The 19,801-nt window shown below is 39.6% G+C and overlaps 2 protein-coding genes and 1 long non-coding RNA gene across 4 annotated transcripts; 1 reads left to right on the plus strand and 2 right to left on the minus strand.

Annotated features, from left to right (window-relative positions):
* Nucleotides 1-59: 59 nt before the first annotated feature.
* On the plus strand, nt 60-5,071 carry LOC144902102 (uncharacterized). 2 transcript variants are annotated; one of them, XR_013630360.1, is made up of 3 exons: nt 60-77; nt 4,497-4,619; nt 4,754-5,065. It is a non-coding gene; the product is annotated as an uncharacterized LOC144902102 (long non-coding RNA). The 2 variants fall into 2 exon arrangements; XR_013630361.1 differs by lacking the exon at nt 60-77 and adding an exon at nt 127-138 and having other exon boundaries at nt 4,497-4,614; nt 4,754-5,071.
* Nucleotides 1,027-10,516, minus strand: batf (basic leucine zipper transcription factor, ATF-like). Its single transcript, XM_078799005.1, has 4 exons — nt 10,168-10,516; nt 7,260-7,338; nt 4,751-4,855; nt 1,027-1,561 (listed from the first exon to the last, which is right to left on the minus strand). The coding sequence occupies exons 2-4, from the start codon at nt 7,320-7,322 to the stop codon at nt 1,349-1,351; spliced, it is 381 nt and encodes a 126-aa protein (XP_078655131.1). The 5' UTR covers nt 7,323-7,338; nt 10,168-10,516; the 3' UTR covers nt 1,027-1,348.
* Nucleotides 10,517-10,691: 175 nt separating this feature from the next.
* On the minus strand, nt 10,692-15,875 carry zc3h14 (zinc finger CCCH-type containing 14). The gene is made up of 17 exons (XM_058057700.2): nt 15,707-15,875; nt 15,371-15,413; nt 15,190-15,304; nt 15,069-15,109; nt 14,878-14,983; nt 14,500-14,800; nt 14,222-14,394; nt 14,008-14,108; nt 13,779-13,934; nt 13,354-13,431; nt 13,153-13,282; nt 12,885-13,072; nt 11,992-12,130; nt 11,773-11,915; nt 11,611-11,693; nt 10,944-11,050; nt 10,692-10,856 (listed from the first exon to the last, which is right to left on the minus strand). The coding sequence occupies exons 1-17, from the start codon at nt 15,740-15,742 to the stop codon at nt 10,853-10,855; spliced, it is 1,944 nt and encodes a 647-aa protein (XP_057913683.2). The 5' UTR covers nt 15,743-15,875; the 3' UTR covers nt 10,692-10,852.
* Between the last annotated feature and the right edge of the window lie 3,926 nt (nt 15,876-19,801).

The following is a 19,801-nucleotide window of genomic DNA, read 5'->3' on the forward strand; positions in this document are numbered from 1 at the left end:
CATAACTGCTTATAACTGTCCCACAGGTGAAAGATTAACATACGGGTATTTGCGGTGACCAACGTGTACGCAGCACAGTGAGTGAGTAGTGTATTTAGGCTGTGTTCGAAACCGCATACTAGTATGTATGAGTAGTAGGTAAGTATATTTATTTAACTTATGTCATTATAGTAGAACGTTTATAACATTATGTCGTGTAAATTTGTGTGGTATACTTAACAGTGCCGTATAGAGGCACCTTTTTGAACTGCAGTCTTATTGAGTTGTTTTTATTTGATTATAGCTGCCCCAAAAGTTGGTTATCCGGGTATTTCTGGTGGCCATTGCGTTCACGTGCAATGCGGAAGCGAGTATAAGATGTATTGCAACATTAATATATATATATCAAATATGTAAATGAAACGGTAAATCGTGAATTTAACGTTGTGTGTCCCTTTTTGGCAGTTTGGTTAGTAAACAGCGCCCCATAGAGATCTCTCATTGCACTGCACATTATCCCACATGTCCTCATGCTATCACGCCCCTGCAGACATGCAAAAAAATGGTCAATAAAGTTCACTCACATAAGGCATCACATTTAATAAATATCTCCTTTCCACAAAATTTGGCTCAACTTTACATTCGCTTTGTCAAACAATCAAAATCGGTCCAAAAATAAAAAATAATCTCCTGAGCTTTGAATTGTTACACAGCAAAACAAAACAAGACAGCAAAAAAACATGACGAAAAAGTCCAAAGAAAAAGCGAGCATAACACTAAAGAGCATAAGGAATTTACAAAATGAATCCCCTGCCACAGAACTGGTTGTTTCTCGCAATGTAAACTGTAAACAAAGACTGGTAACTCTTCTTCACATGTATGTTTGGTATACAATATATATATATATATATATATATATATATATATATATATATATATATATATATATATATATATATATATATATATATATATATATATATATATATATATATATATATATATATATATATATATATATATATATATATATATATATATATATATATATATATATATATATATACACACACATACATATATACACACACATATATACACACACCCCGACAGGTCACAAAATTAGGTACACCTGCACAGCCTAATGTGATGACTTACCCCGTCACACTGTTTCTATTATTGAATCATTAGAAACAGCAACCAAAATGAAACAAAATGGAGAACCGTTGCCTTTTACTAAGGCAGAATGTTTTCTATTAGGTTGTGCGGGTGCACGTAATGTAGCAGCCGCTTGCTAAATAGTTCTCAAGGGCGCCGCCATCTTGCTGTTGTAATCCATGTCCAAACAAACCCCCGCGTAGGTCTCAGGTCAGTGCTGGTAGTGTGGCATGGCGATGTGCTGGTGGTGGTAGGCGCCGTGGTGGTGAGACGGGTACAAGAGGTCGGCAGGGGCGGCTTGGGTCAGGCCCGTGCACAGGGGCTCGTGGCTGCTCAGCACCGACGACAGATACTTGGCCTCCTCCGTCAGCTGCTTCACCTCCTTCCTCAGCGCCGCGTTCTCTTTCTCCAGGTTCTCGCTCTCCTGGGGAATAAAAATTGCAGATGCTGTCATTTTGGGCTTTGTTTAACATGGTGTAGAAATTAGAGTATAACCATGTTATTTCAGCCAATCAGTGAGAGAAGAATCATAATGATGGTTAGCATGAAGGCCATACAGTCAGGAAATCTGGAAATTCGGGTTCGTATCTCTGATTGGGCATCTCTGAGCATGTGTGGATTTTCTCTGGGTTCTCCAGCTTCTTCCCACAGTATAAAAATACACTTATGGGTTAACTGGTGACTCCAAATTGTCCATAGTCATGAATGTGCGTGAAGGGTTGTTTGTCTACATGTGCCCTGTGATTGGCTGGCAACCAGTCCAAGGTGTACTGTGCCTCCCTTCAGTTAATTTAATTTATTAATATAAAAAAGAAAACAAGCCCCCCCCCCCAAAAAAACATAGTAAAGACATAAAATAGGAATTTTGAGGAATAAAAAATGTAAGTAATTTTAAAAAGATATACTTGACCAAACTAGGAATACAGCTCCCTTTGTGGCATCAGGCTATACAATATTTAGCCCTTTATAATTAGTGCATTAATTTGGCTAAATTCCCAGTAGTAAGTAATATAAAAAATATTCATCATATTAAAATTTGAGCAATTGAGCAATTTCAACTGTTATTTTTTGTATTAACATTTTTTTAAAACTTAATTTTTAAAACAATTTAGAAAAAGTAAAAAAAATTTAAAGAGTCTGGTAGTGAATGATTTGTGGGGAAAAAAATTTAATTATAATATATATATACCATAAATCATATTCATTCATTCATTCATTCATTTTCTACCGCTTTGTCCTCACAAATGGTCGCGGGGGTGCTGGAGCCTATCCCAGCTGTCTTCGGGCGAGAGGCGGGGTACACCCTGGACTGGTGGCCAGCCAATCACAAGGCACATATAGACAAACAACCATTCACACTCACATTCATACCTATGGACAATTTGGAGTCGCCAATTAACCTAGCATGTTTTTGGAATGTGGGAGGAAACCGGAGTACCCGGAGAAAACCCACGCATGCATGGGGAGAACATACAAACTCCACACAGAGATGGCCGAGGGTGGAATCGAACTCAGGTCTCCGAGTTGTGTGGCCTGCGCGCTAACCACTCGTCCTATAAATCACATTATTAAATATAAATGTTATTTTATTACTATAGTCTGCATTTTGTAGCAGCTTTTCTAATATTGTGGTCACCTCATTTATCCACAGGAGGGAGCAAAATGTAAGAAAAGCCTTCCTAACCTGATGCAGTGCAATTGTACACCATTGTAAAATAAACATAAGTGAGCATTGTTATCTTTGTAAAAGCAGAAATAATGAGCCCACATTTGCACATTCACGCATGGGTTTGTCTGTGCAGAAAAAAAGCTGTGATGTATCTTACCGATCAACTTTGATGTGCGACAAGTAGAGCAAACAGCCAGAAAAAAGAGGCTAGAGTGGGAGTAAGCTTGAGGGGAGAAATCTTCCACTGAGGTAGTAGTATAAAGGTCGTCACACAAGAGCATTTTATCATCTCATCTGTGTGTCCACGCTCACACGGTGGGCAAACCCCGGCCTGCATATGCGTCACTTAGCCAAATTACAGCCCACTTGCTATCTGGGCCTTACAAGAAGTGGCTGCCCTTTTCTTCCCTGCACACAGACCATGACGTGCTATTTCAGAAGAAACAGAAAAAAAAAAAATACTATAGCGCTAACAGGAAATCAAGTCTGGTGTCAATGACAGGGAAAATACGCCTTCCTGTTTGTCTCAGAGTGAGAGGATGAAAGTAAAAACCACAGACGACACTCTATGGCTCCTTGTTGTGAGAGAGTTAATGTGAGGTAGCACTTGTATGCTAGTAGTCATCCACCAGAAAGCTGTATATACAATATCAAATAAGCCTTATGTATTATGTATATTTACATTATTTTTACATTTTTATTTCATTTGGTTTTGTGCATTATTTAATTTTTTATGTCATTTAATTTAGAAAATGTATAGTATTTTATCTTGTTTTATCCATTAACATTGTTCCCTTTATTGTTCATGTCTAACATGTTTAACAGAGCTCTGTCTTGTAATACCATTTGTCACCATAGAGGGCGAAAATGAGAAGCAGTAACAGTCGTCCCTCGCTATATTGCAGTTGGATTATCTCCCCTTCACATAATTCCCTTTTTTCAAATAAATAATTAATATTGAATGAATAATCGCTGTTTTGTGGTTCACTATGGTCTGATATGAATTAAAAAAATATTGAGAGACAAGTTTTATATGTAATATTGTGGTGACTAATAATGTTAGATTACATTAGCTATAGGTTCCCCTCTCATTTCATGTGGAAGTGGTAAATTTTGGCTTCTTTGTCTTTCTTCCCGAATCCACTTAAGAATAAGTAAATTGGAGAGGCTAACTCGCTAGCTACAGCTGACTTTTGTCCCGGCGGTGATCCCATAGCCTGCGCAATGTGACGTAAACAAGGCATAATTGGAGTGTAAAAGTGACTATAGTGGTGTTATTTTATGTCTACAGGGTTTTAATAATGTTAAAACTCATATTTAGAGTTACTTTCCTGTAACTTCAAAAATATTAAGTTTATTAATCTTGAATCCTACTTCGCACTCATCATGGTCAAGTCTGGAAGGAAATAACTGTAATAGACAAAGGATGACTGTATTGCTGTCTTGTTCGCACATGGTGTGTCACAATAAAATAGTACATTTTTTGGCCTTTTCATTTGAGCATAACTGACTCAAAGTAACTTGTAAAGACTTGTATAAGTTTAATGCTAATTTTTTTTCAAATTAAAAGTTGGATCGTGAATATAAAATGTATTTAAATTAAATGTGGTACTTTCCCGGAGTCTTGCACTATTAAAAGGAAAGCTATTAAAAAAGAAGCAGTGAACTCATGTACGCTTATATCATTCAGTTGCAGTTTCTCGGATGCTGGATTCTGGGTGATGCCCACACGTGCTAATTTATGCCTGCAAACACTGAGCAGCGTCCAAGTGTGCAGCCCGACAGAAGCCATGACACATCGCCACATGGTCAGGTAGCATTATATAAAAATAAAAATCCCTTTTCAAAGTGGGCGCTTAGCAACAGAGAAGTTGGAAGTAACTTAGTAAGAGGAGTCCCCAGGCAACACCACATCACTGATACATTGTTATTGATGATTCTCACCAGGTGGAGGCTGTCGGCTTTCTGAGTTTGACGCATTCTGCTCTTCTGAGCGGCGATCCGGTTCTTCTCTCGCCGCATCACCTTCTTCACGTCATCCGAGGAGCTCTGGACAAATCGGAGCTAATTTAACGGGCACATGGACGACCAACAAAAAGGCTGACTTTGCAATCGGAATCTGGAATCCCCTCAGAAACACCCAAGAAAGTACATCACCACATATCATAGCAATCCTTGTGTAAAATATGAATGAATGATTGAAAATAGCATGACTCAACCATGAATTAAATAGAAAACTGTGATTAATTTCTTAGATTTTTAAATCATTGACAGCCCAAGTGAAGACACTCAAAATTATTGCAGATTAGAGTAGTTTTATGTTTATGCTAAAAAATACAGTACCCACGATGTTCGAGATTCGACTATCACGTTTTGATAGAAGTCATATGCAGCGATTGCGTTTTGATCTGGCAAATATGAAGTAACTTTGATCAAATGTAGAATTACCACAGCTTTTTCTTAGATATTAGCAGATATTAGTACTACTACTACTAATAATAATACATTTTATTTGTGTAGCACTTTTCAAAATACTCAAAGACACTTTACAGAAAAATGGAGTTGAATAAAAGCAAGTAAACAGAGTAGAAGACACACCAAAATACAACATTCATTGGTTAATACTCAGTTAAAACATGAGTAAAAGCGACAGCAGTCAGATATAAAAAGTTAGACATTAAAAACAGATTTAAAGAGGTGGGTTTTTAGTTGTTTTTTGAAACTGGGAAGGTCAGGGCAAGCACGGAGTGAATGGGGCAAAGAGTACCAGAGGGTGGGGGCAGCGATGGAGAAGGCCCGTACTAGCTGCAGCTGTTAGGAAGATTCCAACGCTGCCCCGTGCACTGCCACTTCCATATGAGCTGTATTTTTATTCACAGCAACAAGAGGCTTTTAGAAAAACATTGTTTTGCCGTGCCAGTAAAGGTGGATATTTGTGACTAATAATGCACCATTGTGCACCGTGCAATGCTAATGTGCATCTTCTTCACAGGAGACTGTCACTCAAGTGAGTAAGTCAGTAAGACTTTGTGGTGGTCCCGTGTGGGAAGTGGTGGCGACGCATCTTTCACCTGCATCACACAGTCAGGGTGTGGCCTGAGCTTTCAGTTAGGCATCGCACACACCCTGTTTCACGTTCTGAAGCCTCGACTCAGCTGTTTTAGAATAGCCGAGTCAGGCTGCCAGTTAATATTATAGCTGGACGGATCAAGTCATTCACTGAGAGGCAGTAACGACCAGGATGATTGCTGTTACACAACATTACATTTGTTTTATAAACAATCGGGATGACCTGTGTGACCCGGCGAAATATTAAAGTTCATTTTTATTTATAATTTGATGAATTAATTTATTTATTGTAATCCCATGCCTAGTGCCCCCCCCCCAAAAAAAAAAACTTTTCACATTTTAATCAATGAGGTATTGAAATTATGGTCATACAGTGGATGCTTCTTCTAAGACAAGCAGCCAAAACAAAGTTCTTACTGTGTTTTATCACTCATATGATGAAGTCAATTTACTATTGATTTGAAAATGAGTCAAGACAAGTTTGTTTGAAACCCCACACAAGTAAGCACGGAGACTAAGAAAAACTCTTTGGGAGGTCCCTCTCAGTTACGTCTATGCTCCTATCCCATGCATATCTAGCTTTAGTTTAGTTCCAAAAGACCAACAGTGGTGGCTGTCAAATATTTCATACCTACCATAATCTGTAATATTCACTGTTTTGTTTGTATGTTCAAGCATTAGGAATAAAAACACTAGTGGGGACCCACCCTACTATTTTTGATTTGACAAGCACTGTAATATTATCTTCTCAAGGGACAATACTAAAGTAAATCTGGACCAACTTTAGATGAGTCAGTGTACAACTTGTATAGCAGTATGGATTTACTATTTACATGTGAGTACCAAGATAATTGTGTCTACAGACAAGAAATATGGAGGTAGTGTCAGGGTCTGAGGATGCATGAGTGCTGCAGATACTGGGGGAGCTGTGGTTTGTTGGGTGTAAAGTGAGAGAATAACAATGGTTCTCAAAAGGAAGGACACAATTCGGCCATGCTCGGTGTACTGTTACAATTTATGTTCCCGGTTTGGGACAGCACTCATGCAGCCCCTAGTTTGAGACCCTCCCGTCACCATTCTTGACTGCAAGCATATTACTGATAGGAGTAGTCACGTTAATACAACCATGGCATCTATGTGACACTGCACTCGACACACAAAGTGTTCCCGACAACTCTACAAGTCATTCACACTTTGACGAGACAAAGGCAAGCCGGGCCGAGTGATGAACTGATGAAAAAGAGAAGCCCACGGTGGAGGCGAGTCACGCCTGTCCATGTGTGAAAGCAGCGTGATGCAACCTCCTCCTTGCTCCAAGAAGCAAATGCTATATGTGTGCACTATGCTAACTGGTAGTACAAGTGAATAAGAAGCGTGCACGTACCTGCCTCCCTCCAGGTGATGGCGACCTGTAACTTGTGTCATTGCTGTCAGAGCCCTGAGCCATGGCCACCAGCGACCGCCTCAAAGAGAGAGCGAGAGAGAGAGCGAGAGAGAGAGAGAGTCAGTGTAGCAGCTCTGACAAGAATTACCACTTAATGAGTAATGACTAATCTGTCTTCCCTCTTTTCTCTAACTCCTCTCTCACTCTCTCTCTCTTTCTTTCTTTCACTCTCCCTCAGTCTAATTAGCTGCATCTGATGTGGCTTCTGGTAAGAAGAAGAAGAAGAAAGTTGCATTGGTGTGGAAGTCACATGTGGGGGTGGAAAAGAGCAGGTAATGGTGTACAGTCCACAAAAACAACACACATGTGAAAAGTACCTACTTACAATATTGTGAATTGAAGTGAAATGTACACGCTCTGTGAACTTTATGTGCCATCGTGGGTATTCCCTTCCTTCCTTTTTTTTTTTTTTTTAATAAAATAAACCACGTTTCGACTAAAGCCTCAAGGGGCCAAGCATCCCCGCACCAAAAACAACATCTGATGGATGACTGACTTGTTAATATTCACATGCTTTTATGGTCCTTTCCAGAAAACACGCTAGCAGCTGAACTCACGTTTTTCACATTAAAAATATTCATCTTGGGAGGTTAAAAAAAAGAAATACTAGAACACAGAAAGAAAATGTATACTCGGTATACAATTATGAATGATAAACACACAGCAGCATGGTCTTACAGCCATACGGCAATACTAATAGACAGCCATTTATTCAACTCAATGAAGTACCTTCTCAAATGTTTTAAGCAACTCCCAAGAAAATTACTAACACATTTTTAAAATACTTTGAATATTTGCCCAGTTCCCACCTCAAAGTCAAAAACAGGGGAAAAACCTTACAGGTGTTAACATATTTACATACATTAACATTTTTTCATTCATCATTTTCTATGCTGCCTATCCTCACTAGGGTTGCAGGGGTATGCTGGAGCCTATCCCAGCTGACTTCGGGCGAGGGTCGATTAAAATGTATATATTTATAAATATTTCACAACTTTTAAAATATTTTGCATGATATACGTATATTGTAACATGTAATTATTATTATTATTATATTTCTCTCCATTTTGCAACCTGCACTGTAAAAAAAAAATCCAAGTTGACTCAACTTAAAATAATTTGTAACCTCACTGCCTTAAAATTTTGATTAAATCTAGCAAATTATTTCAGATTATTTCAACTCACAACAAAGTTTCTCCAATTTAAAATATCAAATTCACGTGACTTATTGTTTTGTCTTGGGAACTTTATCAGGTCAAATAAACAAATATTTATGTTGTATCAACAACAGAACTCAAGTAATCTCAACTCACTTTTGATTTAGTTTAACTAATTAGCTCAAGTAAATTCAACTCACAATTAAATTGAAATTAATTGAAATAATTTTTTAACCTGATTTGAAAATGAGTTGAGATTACTTGATTGATTTAAATGTCAATTGTCCCCTGAAAATATAGGTATAGGTTGGTTATACTACACAGTATATATGTTAGGGTTACCTTTTTAACGATACTAATACCATCTCATCAGGTTATTTGCTATACATTGCTATACTTTTGTTTTGCCAGAACAAAAACAAAACATTGCATCTTATGTCTGCTATAAATGATGTTGTTTATGTATTTGTGTGTCTTAATGACGCTCTCTGGGACCATTAACGCCATATAATTGTTTTCCTAATTTGCCCCCATCACTAGGTAGCATTTGGCGGCGCAAGAACACGATTTTCTTGTGAGAAAAAAAAAAAAAAATCAGGACCAAAACAGCCTTGCTTGGCAGAAAGCACAGCCCTCCCACACAAAAACATGTTCCACCATCACAGAGATTTTTTTTTCTTCTTATTTAGACAAGGGCAGACTTTTGCCAATAATCAGCCCAGGAAAGCTGATTATACAAACAAGGACACCAAACAATACAATGTATTGTACAACAACAAAACAAGATCAACGCTCGATTCCAGCACAGTCTATATGAGGTCAGATTATTATTATTTATCCAAATGTGCAGAAAGTGTCACATTCTCCAAAGAATAGTATCCTCTTTAAAAGTCCAACACACAAAATAGTATGCTTGTCTTCATGTTTCACATGATGGGGAAACCCCCCACCACATCTTCCTTTTATTTGTGTGTGGCTTCAGTTTGTTAGCATTAAAATAAATGTGACATCACGACCTGCAGCACTAAACGGTATTCTATATCACACACTTTATTTACTTTACTTTTGTATCGATTCATAGAAAATAATTGCACTGAATTGAAGCTACCACGCATAAAACAAATAGTACTGTACAGTATATGGAGCGTCATCAGCGCCCTCTGCTGGTCAGCGGAAGTTATGGGCGCTTCGTGAGTGGTGTAGTTACAGTACTTGTCCAGGTGTCGTTGCTCAAGTGCAGCTACACATACCACGTGATTCACTTAGAACCTTTGCAACTCAAGTAGCATTTTTACTCCATTGTATGATTGTGTGGAGTGGTTAGCACGCAGGTCTCACAACTAGGAGACCCGAGTTCAATCCCACCCTCGGCCATGTCTGTGTGGCGTTTGCATGTTCTCCCGGTGTATGCATGGGTTTTCTCCAGGTACTCCGGTTTCCTCCCACATTCCAAAAACATGCTAGGTTAATCGGCGACTCTAAATTGTCCATAGGTATGAAGGTGAGTGTGAATGGTTGTTTGTCTATATGTGCCCTGTGATTGGCTGGCCACCAGTCCAGGGTGTACCCTGCCTTTCGCCCGAAGACAGCTGGGATAGTCTCCAGCACCCCCCGCGACCCTTGTGAGAATAATCGGTAGAAAATGAATGTATAATTGTGACTTGTTGCTAGGGAGAAATTCTCACTTTTACCTGTTTACTTGGATACCAGTGCTACTCCAGATACACTTCTTTCGGCTTGTCCCGCATCTTCTCTCCAACCATGCACAAAGAAAAAAAATAGCATGGCTAAAACAGCAGAAAAACACAAGTGGTACAAAAACAGCACAACAAGGATTGTGAAAACAAGGTTAAGGAAAATAAAAGCTCACCTGACCCTGCAGTTCAGTTCAGTTGCAAAATGGCAACACAGCAGCAACAGAGCCAATGTTGGAACAGAGGCAAGGAGCAAATCGCGTCAACATCACCAATGACAACAATATAGCAAGTGTAACCTGTGAGGTAGTAGCAACAATGTACAGTACATGCAGAGGTAGATAAAGCTGATGGACCATTGGATACTTTAAATACAGCTACTGCCCTCTTGTGGAGTTAATAAAAAAAATTGACATCAGGAAGTTGCCTCCAGCCACAGCCGTTAATGCCATTGTTTTTTAACCCAATTAGGCACAGATTAGACTGGCGATTAAAAATAAATGCCATAAGAGACAACAGGAGGTTGTGTTCATTGCGTTTTAATAGTGTGACAGCAATGGCAAACAGCCAAGCGTCTTACAAAAACACTTAAAAACTCAGTGACCACGCCGAGCAGAACAACTAATACATAAAATGATGATGACGTGGCTGCAGGACATCTGCAGTTGTTTCACAGTCTTCATTAGCTGCCAGACAGAAAGTCATTAATAAAGCATAGTTCTATGCAGGTCTTTAAATGCAATAGTCAATCTTCTAAATTACTGTTTGATCACCTGCTTTGTGTCTTGGTCCACTTCAGGGCATGTCTGGGAGGCACAGACACGGTTGGGTGGAAGAAGGTGCAGCCGTCTCGCTTACACTGGGCCGCGAAGCGACAGGGCTGCCAGGAGGAAAACACATCGGAGACACACACACACACACACACAGCAGGGCTTGTTTATTTGGTGCTCAGACAAAACATGGCGGCCAAATAAGGGCCAGTGTCCACAAAGCAGACTTTTTGGCAGAATAAAGCAGACTGGGCACAGAGGAAGGCCAGAAAAAAAACACAAATACTGCACCTGGTTTGGCTCCATAATAACACAATAACAAGCTAGCATCCTTTAGTTGTTGTAAATACTGTATGAATCACATTTTGCATGAATAAACAAAGTTGCGCCACAAACAAATATGAGAATTAGCTCAGTTTCAGTCTCTTGCGACATTTTCTCTTATTTACTGTGGTTAGCATCAAGCTTAGTGGTGCAATAGTGCCAATCTAATGAGCTCCAATAGAAGAACTATGTCCAAATATTCTGTAACAGAAAATGAGTGGTGCGAGACAATCACAACGTACCCATCTTTCCCCAAAACTCATACACCTCAAAATGACTTTAAACCTAATGTATCTGCTCTTAGATGTGGTTAGGTGTGCACAAACAGACGTTGAAAAGATGCTACCTGAGGATGATAAAAGGGACAATCCATCTTCTTGCACTGTGGGAAGAAGCGGCACATGTTTGCTGTTTGTGTCGGTGGTGCGACTGTTGACAGAGGATTGTAGGTTACAAACCGAGACGTTTAACGCAACATGATGTTGACAAGTTCTTGTGTAGTGCGTACCTGGCCGGGCGGGCGGAGGAGCTGAGACGCCCCTGCGGCTAACGTGAGTGAAAGGACAGTCGGGCTTGCTGCACCTGGCGTCGTATTTACAGTTGGGATGGATGAAGAGGCATTTGTCCCCGAATTTGCACGTGGGAAAAGTCCTGCGGCAAAAACAAAAACATCACATGACTTGAACTAATAGTAATAATACAATAATAATAATAATAAAGTACCCACTTGCATATTCTTGTCGGATGATGATAGGGACACTCGTCGCCGCTCTTGCAGACGGGCCAAAACTTACAGCGCTCCATCACTTTCTGTTTCTTGGACGGGGCGGAGTCATCGTAAAACATGTCAGCATCTATCAGGTCGTCTATTGAAGGCGAGAGAACACAACATTACAACTTGATATTGTTGTAATATCAGGCCAATTGACAGTCATAGAAAATATTCACTACAATATCTAATGAATTGCAGAATTAAAAATTATAAAAAGACATTTGCACAAATTATTTCATGATAAATAGTACCATACGCTATTATAATACTGGAATATAATCTGGTAATGCTACTATACTAATTACTAATTGATTAGTGGTGGAAAAATATATTTTTAATGAAATGCTTTTATAAAACTACATTTGTTCATGACACCAGTATATTATCATAAGGCAGTATAGTATAACTAAGTATTATTGTAATACAATATATTCATTCATTCATTTTCTACCGCTTATCCTCACAAAGGTTGCGGGGGGTGCTGGAGCCTATCCCAGCTGTCTTCGGGCGAGAGGCGGGGTTCACCCTGAACTGGTCGCCAGCCAATCACAGGGCACATATAGACAAACAACCATTCACACTCACATTCATATCTATGGATAATTTGGAGTCGCCAATTAACCTAGCATGTTTTTGGAATGTGAGAGGAAAAAACGGAGTACCCGGAGAAAACCCACGCATGCACTGGGAGAACATGCAAAGAGATGGCCGAGATTGGAATTGAACTCAGGTCTCCTAGCTGTGAGGTCTGCGCGCTAAAAAAATTGATTGTATACTATTTGTATAAAAATGATATGTTATTCTATAGTGAACTATTACAGAATAGAACTGTGGTATTCATGGGATACCTCCTATTGAAGGGCCTCCTTGTTGTCGGTCAAGGATGCCGACTTTGGACTCGCGGTTAGTGAGCTTTGAGGGCGGTCTCACATCTTCCAGATCCATGTCAGACTCCCCAGCAAAGTTCCCCAGCGGGCTCGGAACGCCCTCTAGTGTCACAATGAACTTGGGACTGTCAGAGTTTTCCTTCTCCTTACTAGTATGAGAGTTTAAAAGAAAAAAAAATGAAGCGATTTGAGCTTTTACGTTTCATATATTGGTTTTCTATGTGCACACCTAGCTTGGATGGTTCGTGGCAAGGCCGTCTCCTCTCTTAGCTTGCGATCCTGCTGACTTCTGCTTTCGTCCAACTGCGGTCGACTCACGATGAAGGAGCGCGTATCGAAATGCTTTGGCTCGCCGCTTGCTACAGATAAAAAATATACTTGATTAACAGCGCAATTAATTTCATGGGGGGGGGGGGTGGGGACCACTTACAGTCATCACTCTTCTCTGCTTCTTCGTGGAGCTGCGAGGCGTCCGACTGAGAATGTGAACCCACGGACCTAGCTGGAGCTAGAGGGAAATATTTGGAAGCATGCATTTATTATATAGCATGTATTCTTTATTGCCAGCTATAGGATCATCTCTGCTGGATTTCCTCTATAGTTTCCTTAATTTATCTGTCAATTGTGTGCATTAATCCTAATGCCACCATTCTATCGTATACATGAGAAATGTACTCATGATGCTAGATATTCTACATTTTTAAAGCTTCTTTTCCATTATTCCAAATAAGGAATTTTAAATCAACAAAAAACACTGTACTGTGTAGTAAATATGGATTTGAAGCAGTATTCCAATGAGTGCCGTATAAAAGAAGACAGGACAGATTGTATTAACAGATGAGATACAGTACGTACCAAGATGTCTGCTCGGCTGCTCTTCAGCAGTGTAAGACTGCCCCGAGGAGGCCACACTATGCAGTTGCTGCTGCACCAGCTCAATGGCTGCCGTCATCTCGCTGCTTCTGGCCAAGCGGGCACGCGGAGCGACGGGAACTGTCTGCCTGTGTGGTACTGCGGAGGGAGAACAGTGGCAGTCATGACAAGGGAATGTATATAGCAGAAATATTTGCGGGAGACGGCGTACGTGTGGGGAAGGCTGTGGTCTTGGTGATGGAGTCCTGGGCCTCGGAGATGGCTTTCAGGATCAAGTTCCTGTTGGCTTGCATGGCTGGTGGGAGGGACGGTCTGAAACAGTTGGAAGGTGTATGAGGGGTAACAGGTGATCTAACTATAAGTAGTAGAGCAGTAAACCAAAGGTCTAAATGTATGTACTTTATGTATGTATCCTGTATACTAACTTGCGCTCTGGTTTGGAAGGCAGCAACACTCTACTGGACACGCCTCGTCCTCCATAGCTCATCTCATCCTCCTCTTCTTCTTCCTCGATATTGTCGCTCTCCTCATCTGTGTCGCGGCTCACGCGAACCACCGAACTCGCAACTGGCGCCTTACGTTTCCGTGACAACTCCTCCTGAAGAGCACAGATGACATTTTAACAAAGACCTTAATCGTAATCGAGCTGGGTGTTTATTTGTTCAATTGCCGATTGAGGCATTACAGTGGAGGCTAATGATACCTTGTTTGAGCTGCTTCTAGAGGTTCTACTGCTCCTGCTCTCCTGGTGTCTTCCTTCAGCGGACCGCAACGCCGAGCTCAGCTTGCTCTGACCCGGCCTGTAGATTTCTGCCATTGGCCGGCTAGCCGTGCGGCGAGGTCCTCCTCCTCGAACGCTGGCAGCCATTACTACAGCATCCTCTGCGATGAAATCATCATCCAGCTCCGGTTTGATGTCAATGACCGCATCGGATGGGAGGAGCTCCATTAGGGGTTTGACGGCCGATGTCAGCCGGGAGGAAGCCTTCTCTGTGGACCCCCTCCTGATGGAATAAACGCTCATTAGTGTTTTGTTTGTGTGTGTGTGTGTACTCATAAAAGGAAAAGCAGTGTTTCACACCTGTTTTCATGGGCAGCGCTGCGTGATTCTATCCGATCAGAGCAAGACTCTTCAGTCTTTGAGGTTGCGGTGCTTAACTGATGCTCGAGCCTGACAGAGGCGGGTTCTGACGGAGGAGGCAGCAAGAAGGCATAATTGTAAACAGATTTAAATGTATACTGAGGTGCAAAATAACTGAAACCTCAACCTACCTACTGCAACTGTTCTTAGCTTCTCCAGTACACCGTGCAGCCTAAAATGAACAATATAAACAAAGCTGCAGTGAGGACTTAACTCAAACTGTATTGTACTGTACTGGACTGTACTTCATACCAAGCTGTGAACTTGATGGTGTTGTTTCCCAAAAAAAGCGAGAGATCGTCAGCCATCTGCTGGGAGGTTTTCTTGTTGGCTACCATGACCATAATGTAATCAGGAAGCTCCTCGTCTAAAATAACGACACATATCTGGGTTTTAGCATGTATATTGATTGCCAATGCATTTATTTACTTACCAATATATGCACCAAGTTCTTGAAGCTTGCCTTTGATAGCAGCCTGCAAAACAACAGTACCACAACATCAACGGCTTTTTTCATTCATTCCGTTGCCTCGCAATGTGTCGCCAATAGTAGTTGTCTCGTGTTGAAACAAACTAAAACGCCTTGTCAGCATAGCATAAAAAATAAACATGCATGAACGCAACCAGTCGAAACTATCATTTCCCTCGGTAGAAGACCAATGCAGCTAGCTAGCTAGCTAGCACGCTAAAAGCTAGAATCGCCAATGCAGCTTATCCGGCTAAATGTAAAAAAAATATTCATTTCATCACCTGTTTTACAGATACTCACTCTTATTTTCTTGCTGATCTCTGCCCCGATTTCCATGGCTGGATACTTGAAGTACAAATAAGGATATAAGGGCTAGCTGATGCCTAGCTTAACAACTGCTAGCCCTTCCACCGGGAAAGTCGTCGGAGCGTCACGTGATTTACGAAGGTATCCGGAAAGGGACGAAAGGTTTGGGTGATGCGTTTAGGCTCTGATGGGTTATCGGAATACATTTTGGAAACACTGTACTTACCGTAATCGACGTTTTCCCACATTTATGTTTCAACAAAAAATGTAAAAAAATTATGTTGACAATGATTCATATTTCGGTGAATTGATACGGACTAACAGGGACGACATAAACATAGTTCTGATTTTAACAACCGCTTTGAATTGTCAATGTGGCAAAATAGCACTGTATGTTTGTTTACTTACCTCGTGAAAAAATACACATGCAATTGGTAATAATAACATAACGTATTTGCAAGTCTATAATATCGCAACTTTTACAGTGACAAATTATTTAAATAGTCGCTTTTTATAGTGTTTTTTAATTGTGGCCACAAGATGGCAGCAGAGGCAATGCAATACAAAATGATCATCACAGTCTCATCCTTGTCACTTATTAATGATTTAATTCCCCCTGTATACGCACTAACTATCGCATGAATATGGTTACACAAATTCAAATCCACGAAATAAACGCATTACAATTAATAAAAATGACCCCTTTACCAAATTAATAATAATATGTGTTATTTAACAGTATGTTTATTATTGTGGTTTGCAGTGGTATGGAAGTACATTGCATGTATAGTATGTAAACTAACATGAAAAGAACCTTCTATGTAGGCATGTGTTTTGCTCCCAGAAATTGTTTCCTGTTTTGCTGTGCAACAATGGTGGGAAGGATCTGGCCAGCCGTCTAGACAAGCGTCTAACACGAGCACGTCTGCCTGCTGCAGACACGTCTCCGTTTGCTTTTATTCTACACAAATCAAAGCCTGTGCTCGTTTCTTATCATGAGAATCAATGTATGACCTTCAGGTTTTTGTTGGCTTCTCTCCACAGTCCTTACATACAACACTTACCTGTTATTGTCAACAAAAAGCAATGAGTTTATGCTCAGAAAGTACAATACTATACTAAACAATGTCATTTTTTTATTTACCTCAAGGGAGATGGCAGCGTTTGTGGGTGCGCTGTGACTTTTTCTCCACCTGCAGAGCCGTACAACTCACCATGAACAGCAACTACATGTCACCTTATGTATGACCTTTGACCAAACAACCCTCCTTACAGTCAGCCTGTGGTAAACTCCACTTCCCTTTTCTGTCACAAACCAAGAAACCTCACTTGTGAATTTGCTGATAACACTTCTGTGCACTCTCTAACCACATACTTTGCACCTCCAGAAGTAATACTCTTTTTTTTTTTTTTAGTGTCCCCTTACACTTGCCTTGAGGTCAGAGTGAGGCTAAAGAAATGCATTAAAAAGGTAGAAAGTTACAAAGACCGGTGATAATTCATTGCACCTGCATGAACAATACCCAGAAACCTAATCTACTATTTCCTGGAAGAGATGACACCCGCGTGAATGAGTGAAGATGCCCCATGCAGCTGCAGTGTCACTTTCATGTTCATATGGTGCACACATGTACAACACTTACAGAGAGGTGTATCAATGTCACAGTCTCTTTTCTGTTATATTGGTATCTTGAGATTGTATTGTATCTTGATTATATTGGTATATTGATATCATTTGTTTATATTCCATTGTATTATATTATTAGTATTTTTTTATTACATTGTGTCAACTGATATATCATACTTGGAATTTTTTTTTTAATGGTACAATATTTTATTATTTTAAAATAATTTTCATTTAATATAAAAACAAACAATTAATGTACATTAATTACTGTGAAATTTATTTTTTTCTGTTGCCGTGACAAAAATGTAAAAAAAAGTATTATTTTGACATTATTTAATAATACTTTTTCATTATTATGTATTCATTCATTTTCTACCGCTTCTCCTCACAAGGGTCACGGGGGATGCTGGAGCCTATCCCAACTGTCTTTGGGCGAGAGGCATCTTGAATCTTGAGGAATAAAAATGTAAGTACTTTTAAAATTATATACTTGACCAAACTTATAATACAGCTTCCTTCGTGGCATCATGCCATCCAATATTTAGCCCTTTATAATTAGTGCATTATTTTGGATACATTCGCAGTATATTATTTAAGTAATATAAAAAATATTCATCATATTATAATTTGAGCAGTTGAGCAATTGCGACTGTTATTTTTTGCATTAAATTTTTTTTAACTTAATTTTTCAAACACTTTAGAAAGCATTTGGGAAATTTAGAAAACAAATGGGAAACATGTTTTATTATAAAATATATACCATAAATCATATTAATTCATTCATTCATTCATTTTCTAACGCTTATCCTCACGAGGGTCGCGAGTGTGCTGGAGCCTATCCCAGCTGTCTTCGGGCAAGAGGCGGGGTACACCCTAGACTGGTCGCCATCCAATCACAGGGCACATATAGACAAACAACCATTCACACTCACATTCATACCTATGGACAATTTGGAGTCGCTAATTAACCTAGCATGTTTTTGGAATGTGGGAGGAAACCGGAGTACACACACAGAGATGGCCGAGGGTGGAATTGAACTCAGGTCTCCTTGCTGTGGTGTGTGTAGCCATTATTATATATTATTTTATATTTATCATATATTTACTTTATTATTGTGACTATTGTTCTTTGTGAAAATGTAAAAAAATATTATTTTGACATGATTTTATAATTTTAAAAAAAATACTGTTTCATATTTTTACTTTACGTTTTACTATTTCATATTATTAATGTTAAAAAATTGTTATATCCATTTTATTTCATTATTATAATTTCTTTGTTTGCTTGTAAGCCCCAGTTTACATAAGGAGTGGCCACTTTAATAGTGAAATATTGTGCATTAAAATAAATCCAATAAATAGTAAGTATGAAATTAAATTTATGCATGAATTTAAAGGGGCTAATTTGACAAAAACAAGCCACTGTATGTAAAATACCGATACTTGTTACTGTGTCTTCGTTCACTTGAAGCACAAATATTAGCGAGTTTATTGCAGTTTTGTTGTAAAAGACCTTCATATCTTGGCTGTCAGGTACCAACCTCCGCAGATGTTTTTTGCAGCTGGTTGGCTTTTCACTCCATCGAATGTGGATTTTCTTTTCTACTGTTGTTAACTTTAAGCCAATGTCGCGGCTTCAGTGCCCATTATTTATTCAGAGAATTTAAAAAAGATCCAAGAATTTCCTCCAAGGTTTTTTTTTTTCTTCTGCTCTCCCCAAAGCACACCAGAGAGGTTTTAATCTTCTTACAAGGAGAGAGGAAGGGAGAAATGAATCTTGGTGAAGGGGTGACTTGATTATGTGGTGATGCAAGCTGTGCGCCTGTTTGGCTTTAATTAGCGTACTAGCGGGGCGTCCGCTCTTTTCTTTTCAGCGCTTTGCAAAAGCGAGAGACGTCCCACAATAGAATCCCCCACAGAGTCACTTTTATCACAGACGCTGATGAGCTAATCTGCTTTATTAGCGCCGATGCACCATAGATTACGCTTACATTACATGAGGATTTATCACTCTTTGTTAAGTAGGAAACACGAATAGGACTCTCACATTCTTGTATAAATAAACCAGTAGAGCAACTACACAACTTGTGCTTTTATGTCCAGTGGGATACATTGTGGTGGCCTACATCATAAATGTTTTTCTTGTATTCAACTTTTCAAAATTTGGAATTAACGGCTTCTCTCCAATTCCCAGTATTCCAGTGACTCAATAAAGCAAATGTTTAAATTAGGCCTGAACAAAACTGTAACTTTCATGCCTGTCTTTCAGCATGTTCATTGCCCTTGTAGCCCCCAAAAGCCTCCAGCTATAATTATCTATGCTGTGCACTGTGAGTAGGGAGCAGTCCCCCCCCCCCCTCCAGGGCTTCCAGGATTAATTACCTTTGCTTGGACTTCACTGCGTGAATAAAGCTGTCGGACACACTACACCTAACGTCTGACATCGAAGAGCGGGATTTATC

The sequence above is a fragment of the Doryrhamphus excisus genome, linkage group LG19 (genome assembly GCF_037039965.1).
Source record: "Doryrhamphus excisus strain RoL-2023G ecotype Guam linkage group LG19, RoL_Dexc_Guam_v1.1, whole genome shotgun sequence".
NCBI classification, from domain to species: domain Eukaryota; kingdom Metazoa; phylum Chordata; class Actinopteri; order Syngnathiformes; family Syngnathidae; genus Doryrhamphus; species Doryrhamphus excisus.